The 17561-nt window shown below is 47.9% G+C and overlaps 1 protein-coding gene and 1 long non-coding RNA gene across 3 annotated transcripts in view; one reads left to right on the top strand and one right to left on the bottom strand.

Moving 5' to 3' along the window:
- The window catches only part of ADCY9 (adenylate cyclase 9), a 146099-nt gene that overhangs the window by 38206 nt on the left and 90332 nt on the right, over positions 1-17561 (bottom strand). For both annotated transcript variants that reach the window (XM_010339128.3, XM_003928473.4), the window contains exon 3: positions 6403-6593. In XM_010339128.3, the coding sequence (XP_010337430.1) occupies positions 6403-6593 (191 nt within the window). The remainder of the gene's footprint in view (positions 1-6402; positions 6594-17561) is intronic.
- On the top strand, positions 9678-11045 carry LOC141580531 (uncharacterized). The gene is made up of 3 exons (XR_012512684.1): positions 9678-9772; positions 10015-10196; positions 10734-11045. It is a non-coding gene; the product is annotated as an uncharacterized LOC141580531 (long non-coding RNA).

Below are 17561 nucleotides of genomic sequence, written 5' to 3'. Positions count from 1 at the left end.
CAGCCTCCCAAGTAGCTGGTACTACAGGCATGTACCACCACACCTGGCTAAATGTATTTTTAGTAGAGATGGAGTTTCATCATGTTTGCCAGGCTGGTCTCGAACCCCTGATCTCAAATGATCTGCCCACTTAGGCCTTCCAATGTTGCTGGGATTATAGGCGTGAGCCATGGTACCTGGCCTAATTTTTGTATTTTTAGTAGAACCAGAGTTTCACCATGTTGGCAAGGTTGGTCTTAAACCCCTGACCTCAAGTGATCTGCCTGCCTCGGCCTTCCAAAGTGCTGGGATTATAAGTGTGAGCCAGGCTGAGGGTACCCTTTAGTTTTATAACAGCTTTATTAAGATGTAATTCACATAGCATACAATGTGCCCATTTACAGTATAGAACTCTAGGGTTTTCAGCATATTCACAGCGTTGTGTAAGCATCACCACTATCAATTCAGACTACTGTTTATCATAAATACCGATTTAATTTCTAAGCTGTCTATGTTTATTTATGTATCTATAAAATATAAAATCATTTTCTCAATTTCTATAATGAACAAAAATGCTCTTCCTCAAATTGGGCTGACCGAGCCTATTCATAATGACTTGCCACAAAGAAAACCAGTAGATAAAAAACGTGATCATTTACTGGGTCATTTTCAAAATTCGCTGTCAGAAAAGGATGGTTCCTGAGGTGAGTGGCCTCAAAGGGGAAGGAGAAACCTTCTGAAAGCAGGACAGGTCCTCTCTGAATCATCCCCATGTGGGTAAATCGATATTATTAGCTTCTTTACTGACTGGTCCATGGGTAAATGCCCAGTGGCCGTGCGGCCCAGGGTAAACTCAGGAAGACCAGCCAAGCAGGTGTGTGCCCAGGAAGGCCTTCCAGAGATCAACTAAGATGCTTTCACAGCTTGAATGGTTCACGGATCAGAACTAATGTGATGAAAGTCATTCCATTTTGGGTTTTCTTTTCTTTCCTTTTTTTTTTTGAGATGGACCCTCACTCTATTCCCCAGGTTGAAGTGCAGTGGCACGATCCCGGCTCACTGCAATCTCCGCCTCGTCGATTCAAGGGATCCTCCTGCCTCAGCCTCCTGAGTAGCTAGGACTACAGGCATATGCCACCACACCTGGCTAAAATTTTTTTTTTTTTTGAGACAGAGTTTTGTTCTTGTTGCCCAGGCTGGAGTGCAGTGGTGCGATCTCGGCTCACCGCAACCTCCGCCTCCTGGGTTCAAGTGATTCTCCTGCCTCAGCCTCCCAGGTAGCTGGGATTACAGGTGCCTGCCACCACACCTGGCTAATTTTTTTGTATTTTTACTAGAGATGGGGTTTCTCAATGTTGGTCAGGCTGATCTCGAACTCCCTATCTCAGATGATCCACCCACCCCAGTCTCCCAAAGTGCTGGGACAGCAGGCGTGAGCCACTGTGCCCAGTCGGGTTTTCTTTTTCTTCACAAAGATGTTGGAAAAGCGGTTTTAATTGACATACGGCATCTAGATCTGCCCATCACCCACAGGGTTCACGAGAAAATGGAAAGCAAATGCCCGCTGGAGCGCTGACATCACGTTCAACAGGCAAAGATGCCCATGCCCCTATGACATATGAGTGACTTGGTATGGCTGAGGGCATCCAACTGAACAGCAGTGGTCAGCCACAATCATTGTGAGAATCTCCCTTGAACCAGAACCGTGGAGAAAGTGGGACCTTCTCAGAAAGCCAGTGACTTCTTGCAGGCAAGCCGGGACTGTCTCTTGGCCCTTCCCAGTCCTCCACGACTCCATCTGTAGTCACTGTCCTCGCTCTGTGTGGACTGAATGTGTGCGTGCCTGACTGTGAGCAGGCTTCTTCTCAGGCCTAGCATCTGCAGAAACCACTCTGGCTAATCTGCCAGCAATCCCAAGAGGTCTCCTCCTCATCACCACTGTGCTGATGAGGAAAACTCTCGATTAGAAGAATTAAGTGATTTTTTTTTTTCTGAGATGGAGTCTTGCTCTGTCACCCAGACTGGAGTGCAATGGCGTGATCTAGGCTCACTGCAACCCTGCCTCCCGAGTTCAAGCGATTCTCTGCCTCAGCCTCCTGAGTAGCTGGGATTACAGGTGCATGCCTGGCTAATTTTGTATTTTTAGTAGAGATGGGGTTTCACCATGTTGGTCAGGCTGGTCTTGAACTCCTGATCTTGTGATCCGCCCACCTCAGACTCCCAGAGTGCTGGGAATAAGACGTGAGCCACTGCTCACAGCCTTCTTCTCTTTTTTCTTTTTTTGACAGGGTCTTGTCTGTCACCCAGGCTGGAGTGCAATGGTACCATATTAGCTCACTGCAGCCTGGCACTCCTGGGCTCAAGTGATCCTCCTGCCTCAGCCATCTGAGTGGTAAGGACTACAGGCATGAGCCACCGCACCTGGCTGCAATTCCTTCACAGTGGCAAAGCCCAGGCTTTGAGAAGGGTCTTGTTTCAAGTTGCAGCCCTCCTCATCATGCTTCGCCTCCCCTCCCTCTGAGCTCTGCCTCCCCTCGAGCTCCGCCTCCCCTCGAGCTCCGCCTCCCCTCCGCACGCTGACAGTAGCGTCCTTGTCTCTAAATGCTCACTCCTTGGCTTCTTTCTTGACTCCTCTTTCTTTCACTTGGGCAGTATCTGTCCCCCCATTATGCAATGTCAGGGTCCTTCAGATGAGGACCTCTCACTGCTGGTCACTTCAAGAAGCCAAGGGCAGGCACAAAGGCTCATGCCTGTAATCCCAGAATTTTAAGAGGCCAAAGCAGGAGGAATTTATGAGCCCAGGAGTTTGCAACCAGCCTGGACAATACAGCAAGACCTCATCTCTACAAAAAAAAAAAATTTTTTTTTTAATTAGCTAGGCATGGTGGCCCATGCCTGTGGTCCAAGCTACTCAGAAGCTTGACTTGGGAGGGTCGCTTCTGCCCGGGAATTTGAGACTGCAGTGAGTCAAGATCATGCCACTGGTACTTTAGCCTGGGCAACAGAGCGAGATCCCATCTCTTTAAAAAAAAAAAAAAAAGCCTGGGTGTGGTGGCTCAGGCCTGTAATCCCAGCACTTTGGGAGGCCAAGGCAGGTGGATCACCTGAGGTCGAGAGTTCAAGACCAGCCTGACCAACATGAGCCACCCAAGATGGAGAAACCCCATCTCTACTAAAAATACAAAATTAGCTGGGCATGGTAGCACACACCTGTAATCTTAGCTACTTGAAAGGCTGAGGCAAAAGAATTGCTTGAACCTAGGAGGCGGAGGTTGCAGTGAGCCGAGATCAAGCCATTGCACTCTAGCCTGGGTGACAGAGCAAGACTTGATCTCAAAAAAAAAAAAAAAAACAAAACACCACACAAAAAAACAAAAAACAAGCCAACACTTGGGTATAGAGAGGGTTCCCTATGAGCTATGACTTCAGGGGCAAAGCTCTGGCCTTTCACGTCACTATCATTTCCTGGTAGGTCGTTAAAATACACAGGCTATGTTACAACAGATTAGAATTTTCCAGCTGTGACCTGGGAGGTGACTTAAGTTCACACAGGACACACATGACGAGGGTGGGAAATAAGCCCTTCGCGGACGCTGCTCTGGTTCTACACAGTTCTGCTTGGGCTTCTGAGTCCGTCCTTTGCCTGGCTCTGCCAGGCCGCGTCGCTCTGCGTGTTTAATTAAAGAATTAACAATGTCAGCCAAAGAGAAACTGTTAATTACTACATGCCAGGCACCATGCTCTACACTTGGGGAATAGTTGAGTTAGTTAACGCGCAGTCTCTGATTCCAAAGAGCTCACAGGAAGGCGCGTAGGAAACAAAGATTTAAGGTGGTGTATGTTACGGCCAGGTGGGACAGACTGAAGGGACTGAGCATGTGGGGAGAAGGGAACAGCCTTATTGGCTGAGGAGGCACAGGAAACCGTAGCAGAGCTGAGCGGTGAATGCAGACAGGAGTTCAGAGGGAAAGCGAAGCCATGCGGACTGCAGGTGAGCGGCAGCTGGAACGCGACACATGTGAAAACCTTTGAATGCACATTCAGGGATTGTTTCCTGAACACCCTTCTCTAATCTCTTCGTCCTTGGCATGGAACTGCTTTGTCTACATGAGCATTCCCCCAAAAGGTGTGACCCACATTAGCCCTGCCAGGTGCAGTTTGAAAGAAACAATTGTGCTCAAAGAGGCCTGAGAATGCTGTATATGCTGCACCCTCAGCTGAAGGCCTGCTAGCCTAGTAAAGGCTCTGAGAAGCACTGCAGTGAAGAAACCCTTTGTGTGTCGTATAACCCAGAGTTTCCCAAATTTACTTCACCACTGAGCGCCCCAGGCCCCACGTTTATTTATTTATTTATTTATTTTTTGAGAAAGGGCAAGGTCTCACTCTGTAGTCTAGGCTGGAGTGCAGTGGCACAATCATAGCTCACTGCACATTAAATTCCTGGGCTCAAGTGATCCTCGCACCTCAGCCTCCCAAGTAGCTGGGACCACACGCACATGCCACCAAGCCCGGTTAATTAAAAAAAATTTTTTTTGTAGAGATGATGTCTTGCTATGTCGTCCAGGCTGGTCTCGAAATCCTGGCCTCAGGCGTTCCTCCTACCTTGGCCACCCAAAGCACCAGGATTACAGGCGTGAGCCACTGTGCCTGGCCTTCTGTCAACTTGATAGATTACAAGATTCTCAGAAATGTTCAACAATTATTTGGAAAATCTCCTCATGCCAAGAAGATATGCTAAATGGTTTGTGCTTATTCCGATCAAAACAAGTATGTATGACTAGAATACAATGCAGCATAGAATCACCATCGCTGAAACTGTGGTCACTAAACCCATGATACCTGTGACCACATCCCTTACCAGAAACACACATACATGGAACCTAAAATGGCAAACGCAACAAATTACTCATTTTTGGCTTGGGCTACCTTTCACTATTTAAATACAGCTCAGTTTGCAGGCTGGAGGAAACAATTTTTCCCCAAAAGGCAAAATCATTCCCAATTCCTCCCCATGCCAGCCCCTCCCAGCCTGGGTCCGCTGTCTAGGAGCCCAGGGCTCCATTTTCTGACTCCTGCAAAACATCAGCCCAGGCAAGGCAGCTGTCTCTAAAGTTTGCAGGTATCCAGGGAATCTCAGATATATGAGCTTTATGCACATTCCAAGAGGTCAGGAAAGAGAGAGTCCAATGCCACTGTCCCAGTGATTCTGCACCCCCAGGGGACATGGGCCATGTCTGGAGACATTTTTGGTTGGCACAGTTGGGGAGTAGGGTACGGGTGGGTATCTGGTATCTGGCAGGTGGTGGCTAGGGATGCTGTCGGCCATGTGACAGTGCACAGGACAGCCCCACAGCACAGGACCACGTGGTCCAAAATGCCAATGGTGCCAAGGCGAGAAACCCTGCATTATGCTAACAAATGAACATGATACGTGAGCGGCGTCAACGATAATTACAAATGTATTCTGACCCAGTAAATAATCTGGATACCCCAGCTGACTGGCACATCATGAAGACGGTTCCTTGTAAATACCAGTAGCAGCTTGGTATTGTAAATGCCAATAGAAGCCTGTGAATAAATGTGGAGAGGCAGAGATGTACTGGGTGAGGCCATAACCACTGGCCGCCATCCTCACCGACACCCTACTGTGTCATCTGAGAACACAAAGCAGCGCAGAACTGTTTTTATTCTCCCTGTCATTTTAAGAATGGAGACGGTAGATATTTACACTATAAAAATAAACCAGTGGGGGAACTAAATCAGACGTAAAAGCGGAGGAACAGCTCATAAACTGAAATGATTTCATATACCCAAGGTCGACAGCGTCAATTCCTTGGTAGTTTATGATGACAGAAGGTCAGTCCAGAAACGGGCACTTCCAGGCGGCTACCAGGGGATCTCGGCTCCAGTAATGAAATACTACAACGTTCTCAGCAGCCTGTACTCTCAGCGAGCTGTGTTCTAAGATTCACCCACACCAACATCATTTCAAATAATCATTAAACAGTGGATTTCAAGAGACATAGAAGTATTTGAGAAAGTGGTCTCTGAAATCGGACTATCAACTAGCTAGCTCTCCACCCAAGGTACCAAGGAGAGCCACCTTTTACTGTCATTTATGACTAGCTTCCAGAAATCCTCAAAAATACCACAAGTCCCAGGAAGAGAAAATAACTCATAACTCAAGTGAGAAGCATCCTCATGCAATGGAAAGGAAATGGAGGTGTATAATACGTCAAAAAGCCAGGATATTAAATATGCGAAATGCTACTGACTTTAGACTACATTTTAAAATCGTGAAAACCAAATCGAAGAGCATTCAAAGTTGTGCGCCTCAGACCTGGGGGCTGTTTATTATTTCACGTGCTCTACTGCAGAATTAATAGAAAGTTTTAGAAGTAGGAAAAAACAAAAAAAACTAACCTTAAGGTTATCAAAGGTTTTGACAGTCTGCGCCAAGTCACTGACATTCCCTGATGACGCTGTCCCCTGTCCCCTAGGGCCTGAGGACACCTGTGAGCCGCCAATGACCTCAAAGCCAGAAAGCAAGGCCTCTGCACAGCTGCAGCGAGACTCCTTGGCTCTCTGACCCGATATCAGGTATGTCTTCAAACCTATGATGGATAAAAGTTACAGTCAGCACAGATTGAAAGCACCGTCAGTTGAAACGCAGCTCCGTCTTGCTCTCTGGGGAGGGCTCACTCCTGGAAAATTGAGAGTAAAGTGAAAATGTGAACAGGTCATCATTTAGGACGGACTTCCACCATCTTTCTGGAGAGGTGCACCCTCAGGGAGACCACTGGCCTGCGAGACACACCAGTTACTCCCATTAGGTTTTCTTGCGAGTAACGGCTGCATGTTTCATGTTTGTCCTTCAGGGTTCAAGTAAGCATTAGAAAGTTCCTCCACAGAAGGGTCCCCTGACCTCTCTGCAAAGGCAGCAAAGCAGATTGGTCGGCCCTAGACACTGCTTGGGTTGACTTCCATCTGTAAACACCAGTACAGTGAGTACCTTCGTAACAAGCAGTCTGCACGTCATGGCAGCCTTCGGTACTGACCATCTTACCTGTGTCAGAGATTGCAAAACCACCCGGAAAACGAGACCCTACTGAGGAGCAACAGGCAATCAACCTCCCCTGCCTCACATCTGCTGAGCATCTATTTCCTGTTGGATCCAAACTCACCCCAGGAACATCCAGCTTTTGTTAAGCTGAGGTCCACATGCATTTTATTCTCTCACAAAATCTCCCATTTAGGAAAAAAGAAAAAAGTTGGTCAAAAGGACACTTGACTTCCATCTTTACAATTCTCCGGCGAGGCTGAACTAACACTGGACCCACGCTGCCCAGGGAAGGGGCTGTGAACAGGCAGGTGGCTCCGGCCCCAGGAATCTGCCGGGAAGATGGTAAAGGAGCAGCTTTTCCAGGAAGAGCCCAAGGAATTTTTGAAAAAGAAGTAAACTTTATTTAAAGAAATCCATCCTTTGTTCTCACTAGAATTTAACCAGATGGCAAATGTATCGGGAAGGAGGGACAATGTAATTTAACATTTAAATAACATTTATTTCAGGCCTGGTGCATGCCACACACTGAGAATAAAATCATAAACAAAGCAGGGTCCCTTTTTCTTCTTCTTTTTTTTTTAATTGGGATGGAGTCTCACTCTGTTGCCCAGGCTAGAGTGCAATGATGCAATCTCGGTTCACTGCAACTTCCACCTCCTGGGTTCAAGTGATTCTCCTGACTTAGCCTCCTGAGTAGCTGGGATTACAGGTGCCCACGACCACGCCCAGCTAATTTTTGTATCTTTTGTAGAGACAAGGTTTTTCCATGTTGGCCAGGCTGGTCTAGAACACCTGACCTTAAGTGATCTGCCCAGCTTCTGTCTCCCAAAGTCCTGGGATTACAGATATGAGCCACCGCACCTGGTTGCAGGGTCCCTTCTTGAAGGGTTTACGCTGCAGCTTCAGGCTGTGAAGGATGTGCCATGGAAAGATTCCACTGAGCGGCGACACGTCTACAACACTGATTGACTGTGGCTTTGTACACGGGGTATGCATGTAGTCAGTGCTTTAAAATTAATTCATCACAAACCTAGCGACCACTTCGACAGTAATGCTGACTCAGATTGTAAGTATGGCACCATCTTATCACCTCATCTCCCCCTCTCCTTATAAAAATACTACATGCTTATCTTTTTAAGTCAACTGTTCTGAGAATTTGGCAAGAGTCCTGGAAACACCTAAAGACATCTTAAAGCGGAGCCAAAGCACAGCTGAGAATCTAAACACTTAGATTATTTTTAGATGCCAGCTGGCCCCAAGAAGCTCTTCACGGTTTTCTTCCCTTTAGAGGTGGGATCTTGCCCTGTTGCCCAGGCTGGAGTGCAGTGGTGCAGCAATGACTCCCTACAGCCCGCACCTCCTCGGTTCCTATAGCCTCAGCCTCCTGAGCAGCTGGGACTATAGACATGTGTCACTATGCCCAGCTATGTTTTTTTTTTTTTTTTAAAGAGATAGGGTCTCACTGTATTGGCCAGGCTGGTCTCCAACTCCTGGGCTCAAGTGATCCGCCCACCTTGGCCTCCCAACGTGCTGTGATTACAGGTGTGAGCCACCGTACTGGTCCAGTGGAAGAACTTTTGTGCATTTTCTTCGCCAGCAAAACCTGCCACCCAACTTACGTACAAGGATCAGTCATGGTTGTAACATGTATACCCTGACATGGAAACGTGAACTGGAATACAACGTAGGCGTGATGGCGGCTTTACGCTAATTTCTCAGATCTGTCTCAGGTGACACTGGACTGACCCTGTCATTTCACTTTGCCAGAGTTAAAAAATGCAACCTATGTGGACCAAAGAGAGGAAAATGGTACCTCTGACCTGCTGGGAGTCTGAGCTGGCAGGGCTTTTTCCCACCTTCGTCAGGAAGTACTCCTATGAGAAGGCTAGTCCAGGGGGCTGCTCTAAGGCTCTCCTTCCCACGACTCCTGATTGTGGCCCACAAGTCACTGGGTGGCAGGGTGGTGACAAAAGCTACTGCGAACCAGCATGACCATGGAGGGCCATTCTGGAGACCACAGTCCCCACGCACTGTGAGAGGAAGGACATTTTTCTGGCTTGGAGGCAAGAAAAGCTGCGACTGAAGGGTGAGGTTTTCCATTATGTCTGTGGCTGGCCCTGCAAGGTGCTGGCGGCTGAGGGCGCCCCTGCCTAAGGCTACGGCTCCCCGTATACAAGGGCTGCCCTGGGAGCATGAACTGGGCTGCCTGTCAAACCCAGGAAGGGTCTCTCTCCAGGTAACTGTTCACCTGCTCCCTCTGTGGCTCCAGAACTTCGAGAGAAAGTAAAGATGGCCTTTCCTGGAAGCGTGTAGCAACTGAAGCAGTGAGAGGCTGAGCAGGGAGGCCTAAAGAGCTGGAGCACGATGGGACAGCCAGGACATTCACAGTGCTCAGCACAGCAGTCCGCAGGGAGCACGGAGCAGGGAGCACCCCAGCAGTGAGTGCCGAGCAGCAGTGGCTGCCTCTGGTCCCAAGCCCGGCATGTGCCTCAGGCACATCTCCAAGGTCTGCTGTTGCTTTTGTGAACCAGGGGGTTTACTGAGTCACTCGTAATTCATCAAACATTTATTAAGCACTTCCTGTTTACTACACACTGATGGGTACAGGGACAACATGTGACTGTGTCAGCGGGGATCATGACCCATGTGGAGCCCATCACCTGAAGAGGGGCCGGGAGGACGGGCAGGTGTGACTACAGTCAGGCGTGCCAAGTCCCAGCACGAGGAAGGGTGGGTGCTCCAGAAAGCACAGGAGGGGACACCTTGAGAAGCCTCGGGAAGGAAGGGGCTGTGGCTTGAATGTGTCCCCTCCAGAGTTCAGGCGTTGCCGAGTGAGAGTCTTAAGGAAGCAGGGGTTTAGGAGGTGAGGGAGCCAGGAGGGCTCCTCCCTGGCTATGGGATCGGCACCTGCATACACGGGCTTGCCTCAGGGGGTTCTCTCGCTTGCCTTCCTGTTTTCTTCTCCCTTCCAGAAGATACAGCTCTCCCAGACACCTGAACCTGCTGGTGCCTTGATCTTGCACTTCCCAGCCTCTAGAAGTATGAGGACACCAATTCCCCAGCCCGTGCTGTTCTGTTACTGCTGCACAAGCAGATGGAGACAGACGGCCCCGGATCAGTGCTCTCCACATGGAGAACTGAACGACGGGGTGAGGTGAGCCCCACAACAGCAAACAGGGCCAGGGGTGGGGGTGGCTGACCAGGCAGGGAGGTTACCAGAACAGGTCATGAAAGGCCCTTTCTGGAGGGGGCCTGCAGCAGGAATAGCTAAAGGAATAGCTTTCAGCTCAGTGTGTCTGGAACAGAGAATGTGTGCAGGGAATGACAGCACCCGTGCAGGATGCTGTGTGGGCCATCCTGGGAAGCCTCCATCCTGGGGCCACGGCGGGGTGGGGGCAGGGGGGGAACAGGAGGAAGAGCCACGTGGGAGGCATGAGGTGCAGGACAAGCCAGGAGGCTGGTGGACATGCCAGCCACAGCAGGTGGGAAGTTGGGAGGCACGGGGGTCAGGAAACAACGGTGGAAATGGGAAACCTACTCTTCCCAAACTGGTGGTGAGAGGCGAGGCTCCCACACCGTCAATCAAGCATGATGGCCGAGGGCCTGGCTGCTAGAGGGGGCCTCGGAGTCACGTCCAGGTCTGCCCCAATCCCGTGACATAACTGAGCTCCTTCATCTCTCTGCCTCTCAGTTTCCTCATCTCTAAGGAGGACAGGAGCAGGGCTTACCCCACAGCTCGGATGTGAGACTTCAATGATCAACACGCACACAGCCGCTACAGCTCCCTGGCACGCAGCAAGCACTCGACATGAGCTGTGATTATCGACGTGGTATTTGACCTGTGTATCACTGGAACCTTTTTCATGCACCTTCTGTGTACAAAAGCATTTGCAAAACTGTTAAATCAATAATTGCTCCTGATTTGTTTCTGACTTTTTTTTTTAGGAAGAGCTGAATGACCAACCTGTAGTGATAACACGATCCTAATAGTGTTACAAAGGTCAAACACACCTCTGTGTCCACAACAAGCAGAAGCGGGGAACAAAATATCTTTTTATTTATGTTGCAATATGGAAAGCTAAATTGCAAGCGAAACCTCCTGCCAAAGCCAGAGGGATATCAGCATGACAGCTAAGGCAGAGCTCAGCTGCCTGACCAGAAACGCCTGAGAAATACATCAGGGCAGGTTACTGAGTTCAAGCCCAGCCAAAGTCTTAAGTCAGGAGAATCTGCAAGCGATAGGATTTAATGAATAACCACACACATGGACCCTGGGGTCCAAGTTCATTAGAATGGCTCTTTTGCAGCAGAAGATCCAAAAAAAAAAAAAAAAAAAAAAAAAGAAAAAGACAGCTAAATGATTTAAGTATAGTGTAAATAGGAGAACAGTTCATATGATTTCTCATATTCTTTCCTGGTTATCCATTGATTTTAAACCTAAAAAACGGGATGTCTTTTATCAGCTTAATTTTACAAAGGCTACAGAGAGGGGTGGGTATCTCCTAATGGGTCCCTGTCTGACAAAGTAATTTGTCTATGACTTCGTGCGTGGAGCTAACACAGTTAACCTTCTTAAGTATTCCCTTTCTGTATTTTTATTTTTTTCTTTCTGTTCCTTCAACAGGAACCTTCTTAGGTACAGTTTTACTTCCTTTTTTTTTTTTTTTTTTTTTTTTTTTCCCAGACAGAGTTTTGCTCTGTTACCAGGCTGGAGTGCAGTGGCACAATCTCAGCTCACTGCAACCTCCGCCTCCTGGGTTCAAGTGATTCTCCCATCTCAGCCTCCCCAGTAGCTGTGACTGCAGGTATACGCCATCATGCCCAGCCAATTTTTTGTGTTTTAGTAGAGAGAGGTTTTGCCGTGTTGGCCAGATGGTCTCGATATCCTGACCTCATGATCCGCCCACCTCGGCCTCACAAAGTGCTGGGATTACAGGCTTGAGCCACAACGCTTGTCCAATGTTACTTCTTTGAGAACTAAAACTGCACCTTGCACATAGTGGCCATCTGTTTTGGTGAACCAAGTATACGAAGAGTGACTGACAAAGTCCATTTTGGAAAAGGAAGACAATTCTGGCCTTGTTTGTCCTGGTCTCTTTCTGTGGGAGCCTTGCCTTGGATTGAGACACCCTCAGCCACCAAGAATCAAGGACCTAACTACCAACGCAACAGAAAGAGAAGGACAGCTGGGCACAGGGGTCACACCTATGACCTCAACACTTTTGGAGGCCGAGACAGGAGGATCACTTGGGCCTAGGAGTTCGAGACCAGCCTGAGCAACATAGCAAGATCCCGTCTCTATAAAAAATTAAAAAATTAGCTGGGTGTGGTGGCACCTGTGGTTCCAGCTACCCAGGAGGCTAAGGTGGGAGGATTGCTTGAGCCTGGGAGGTTGAGGCTATAGTGAACCTTGATTGCACCATTGCACTCCAACCTGGGCAACAGAGCGAGACCCTGCCTCAAAAAAAGAAAAACAAGAAAGAGAAGAATAATCAGGAAGGAAAGAATGTTTTAAGACATGACGTTGGGAGCCAGCCACATAGCATAACAAACGCCTAGAAGCTTACGTCACTTACGACTTAAAACAATAAACATAACAGAGGCAATCAGCTTGGGCTGGTTCAGAAACATTCCGAAAACGTCTTTTCATTTTGCATCACATTCTCCCTCACAACTAGGTCTGAAAAGACCAAGCAGCATGAGAATTATTTAAACTAAACTGTTATCAGCCAATAAGAAAAATTTAAAAATGCTGTTAATCTACCAAATAACCAAACCCTACGGAGTTATAGATATATTTTATAATTATCTATTCCTTCTGCGTAAGAAGAGCAAAAGTTTTGGTACAAAACGAACAGTATCTTTCACCTATTAACGTTAAAATGCTCTAGAGTAATGTAAGTCCTTCCTACTCATACATACAATAAATAATCACAAGGACTGATTTGTTCTGGTTGTCTTAGTATGTGATGATAAATCACAAGTTCCTACTACAAATGGCTGCTGGTGAAACTTAACCTCTTAAAAAATGAAGTCCCAGGCTGGGTGTGGTGGCTTACACCTGTAATGCTAGCACTTTGGGAGGCCACTTTGGGAGGCTGAGACGGGAGGATGACTTGAGCCCAGGAGTTTGAGACCAGCCTGCCCAACGTGGCAAAACTCCATCTCTACTAAAAATACAAAAATTAGCTGAGCATGGTGGTGCATGCCTATAATCCCAGCTACTCAGGAGGCTGAGCCAGGAAAACTGTTTGAATCCAGGAGGCAGAGGCTGCAGTGAACCAAGATTGCTCCATTGCACTTCAGCCCAGGCAACAGAGTGAGACTCCTAAAAAAAAAAAGTCACAAATAATAAAATACCTGACAGATTTATGGAAGAAAGTTAAAGAAACAAAGGCTGGGCACCTTGCCTGTTTAACTTGATATTCTGCCTAACCAAAAAAAAAAAAAAAAAAAAAAAAATTTTGTTTTATTGAGACAGAGTCTCACTTTGTCACCCAGGCTGCAGTGCAGTGGAGTGATCTCAGCTCACTGCAACCTCTGCCTCCCGGGTTCAAGCGATTCTTCTGCCTCAGTCTTCTGAGTAGCGGGGATTACAGGTGTGTACCACCATGAGTAGCTACTTTTTATATTTTTGGTAGACACGGAGTTCTGCCGTGTTGGCCAGGCTGGTCGCAAACTACTGACCTCAAGTGATCTGCCTGCTTCTGTCTCCCAAAGTGCTGGGATTACAGGCATGAGCCACCACACCCGGCCAGAAAACGAAATTTTAGAGTGTATGCACATATCATTTCTCTCTCTCCCTTGCCCTTCCCCATCCCTGCTTTTAAACAGGTCCCTTCTATACCCAGCTTGCCCTCTCTCTCCCAGTAATGGTTAAACAGATCCGATCACAGCCAAATGGGAAGACAGGCACCTCCCTGAGTGACCACATTGCTGTTCTGACTTCTTACCTTGCATATTCCATGTTAATAAATGCCCCACTGCTAAATGCTACACTCCCAAAGGCTAACACAGGGAGAGTCCAAGAGTCACAAACTTCAGAGACCCTCGCCTCTCACCTCTAAGAAACCTCTTGGATTGTGGTTTATTCTCACAAGCCTTCACAAAGACTGCAGGAACGAGGCCCGGAGAGACGACATCCGGTACATCTGTCAACAGCCTACCAGGCACTATCTCAGCCATTCATTCGCTCATTCACTCACCCAGCAAACTAGATGTTTATTGAGTACTTACTGAAGGTTAGGATCTGGGCTAAGGGTTGAAAGAAATAAATAGGTTAAAAAAGGAAAAAAGCTTGCTCATGCCTGGCTAAGCAAGAATAAAGAAAAACGCAACCTAGGTGACTTTCACTTCAACGTTAGACCTTAGTTCCCTTGTCTAGATAACGGAAATACTGGCCAGGCATGGTGGCTCACACCTGTAATCCCAGGACTTTGGGAGGATGAGGTGAGTGGATCGCTTGAGGTCAGGAGTTCAAGACCAGCCTGGCCAACATGGCAAAACCCTGTCTCTAAGAAAAATACAAGACTTAGCTACGTGTGGTGGCACACGCCTGCAGTCCCAGCTACTTGGGAGGGGGAGGCAGGAGAGTCTCTTGAACCCAGGAGGCAGAGGTCACAGATAGTTGAGATTGCACCACTGCACTCCAGCCTGGGCGACAGAGTGAGACCCTGTCTCAAAAAAAAAAAAAAAAAAAAAAAAGAAAATGAAAATGCTGTGATGTGTTGGTCACAGCACACATAGGGCTGTTGTGAGGATTAAATGAGTTAATTCATGTCAACAGGGACATGCGAAAGGGAAAGACAGTGCTTGTCCTGAGAGTGGCCGTGAACGGGAGCACGGTGAGTGAGTGACGATCTGGACCCACAGGAAGCGAGAGTCACACGAAGTCAAGTCCAAGTGTTTACAGGTTGTTCGGAAGCAACAAACCACACTTCGACAATGAGTTGTGACAACAAAATGAAAATGAAGGTCTGCGATAACTAAGAAAGCACTAATAGAGCATAGTTTAAATAATCGGTAGAGGTTATGGAACAAGAGAGCTAGGGAGACACCGGAACCGAAACAGACCACCACACATGAGTTTTCACTTGGGAAGTGACAGCACCGAATGCACCAGACGCCACAGACGGAAGGGAGGGGAGGTCAGTTCACATCTGCAGCAGGGACGGGGGGTCCCAGACCACACTCTTGTCCCTAGAGAGCTAACAGCTCATCTGAAGGTTTCTAAGAGGTACTGATTCAAGTACAGAGTGTAGATAACGAAAATTAGATTCTAGAAAGGAGAGAAATGAAAAACTAAATTTAAAATCTAAGACTAGGTAGTCGCTAGATACTTGAAAACCAAAAAAGGGAATACACTGAAAATGAAAAGTAAGCTGTCTGATGTTTGGTGAAAGAAGCCAGCCCCTATGTGATCCTGTTTGTACGCGATGTCTAGCGTAGGGAGAGCTGGAGGCACAGGATGCAGGTGACCAGCTGCCCAGGGTTTAGGAGAGAGAGGGTGTGTCTGCTGAGTGGGCTCCGGGTTACTTTGCAGGGTGATGCAAATGGAAAGTTAGGTTGTGGTGATGGTTGCACAACACTGTGAATACACTAAAAACCACCAAATTGTACCCTTGAGGGGGGGAATTGCATCGTATGTGAATTATTCCTCATTAGAGCTGTTTTTTTGAAAAAGAAAAAGAAGCTGGGTGTGGTGGTCCATTTCTGTGGTCTCAGCTACTTGGGACCACTGAATTGTGCACTGGAGACGGGTGAATTGTATCCTATGTAAATTATTCCGCAATAAAGCTGTTTTCTAAAAAAGGAAAGGAGACTGGGTGTGGTGGTACATTTCTGTGGTCTCAGCTACTTGGGAGGCTGAGGCGGAAGGACTGCTTGAGAGCAGGACATGGAGGCTGCAGTGAGCTATGACTGCGCCACTGCACTCCAGCCGAGATGACAGGGTGAGACCCTGTCTCAAATATAATAATAATAATGCAATCAACTAAATACAGCAATGTGAACATCAACAAGATGCAATAATTCTGAGACTCAGAGAAGAAATAAAGCTGGGAAGAAACACACCCTCTGTAAGAGTACAAGGTAGAGTAAGCAGTAGCAGGTAAATGAAAAATATTAAAGGCTTAGAAATACATAACGTGGGCCAGGCGCAGTGGCTCACACCTGTAATCCCAGCACTTTGGGAGGCCAAGATGGGCGGATCACTTGAACCTGGGAGGCAGAGGCTGCAGTGAGCCGAGCTCGCGCCACTGCGCTCCAGCCTCGGTGGCAGAGTAAAACTCCTTCTCAAAAAAATAAAAATAAATAAAACAATGAAATAGATAATGTGGTACAGCTAGGGCAGAAAAACATGTAAGTCAGGAATAAGGCCAAATAACCTTGAAGAACTAAAAATTCAACATGGCAAGAGTTCAGAAGTCTGGGAGAGATTAAAAAAAGCAAAACAAAAGAAAATTTGACCTTCATGAAATAGCTCCAAGAAACATCCAATCTGCAGCTTTCACTATTGTAGTCCAGACTGAAAAACGCGGGGCCGACACCCATGCTGTCTTCTTCCAGCAACAGCACACTTCTCCTGTAGCAGGTGTGGCCCGCACGGCATGGTGAGGCCGGCCACACCCGCACGCCGGACGCCTGGCCACAAAAATGCAGCAGGGGCCACTGTCCTTGCCTGGAACGCAGATGGACCTTTTCATCCAGGAGGACATTTGCTTGCAAAGGCATTTTCTTCTGACCCACAGGTGGTTTTCTACCTGCCCTGACACCTCCCATGGGCATCTTGAGCTGGAGGAAAGGCCATGAGGCTGTGGAGCCACCTCTCCTGTCAACCTCGTATCATGCAAAGAAAAAACAAGATGCTAAAAATTGTGGGGTTTTTTGTTTTTTTGTTTTGTTTTGTTTTTGAGATGGAGTCTCGCTCTGTCACCCAGCCTGGAGTCAGTGGCAAAATCTGGGGTCACTGCAATCTCTGTCTCCCAGGTTCAAGCGATTCTCCTGCTTCAGCCTCCTGAGTACCTACGATTACAGGCATGCACCCCACCTGGCTAATTTTTTTTGTTTGTTTGTTTGAGACGGAGTTTCGCTCTTGTTACCCAGGCTGGAGTGCAATGGCGCGATCTCGGCTCAACACAACCTCCGCCTCCCGGGTTCAGGCAATTCTCCTGCCTCAGCCTCCTGAGTAGCTGAGATTACAGGCACGTGCCACCATGCCCAGCTAATTTTTTGTATTTTGAGTAGAGAAGGGGTTTCACCATGTTGACCAGGATGGTCTTGATCTCTTGACCTCGTGATCCACCCGCCTCGGCCTCCTAAAGTGCTGGGATTACAGGCTCGAGCCACCGCGCCCGGCCTAATTTTTGTATTTTAAGACAGATGGGGTTTCATCATGTTGGCCAGGCTGGTCTCGAACTCCTGACCTGAAGTGATCTGCTTGCCTCAGCCTCTCAAAGTGCTGGGATTACAGGCATGAGCCACCACGCCTGACCAAAGCTGAACATTCGTGACTAACCTT

This window comes from Saimiri boliviensis, chromosome 12 (assembly GCF_048565385.1).
Source record: "Saimiri boliviensis isolate mSaiBol1 chromosome 12, mSaiBol1.pri, whole genome shotgun sequence".
In the NCBI taxonomy this organism is placed as follows: Eukaryota; Metazoa; Chordata; class Mammalia; order Primates; family Cebidae; genus Saimiri; species Saimiri boliviensis.
Note: the sequence above shows the minus strand (reverse complement) of the source record. Positions and strands in the feature narration are given on the sequence as shown.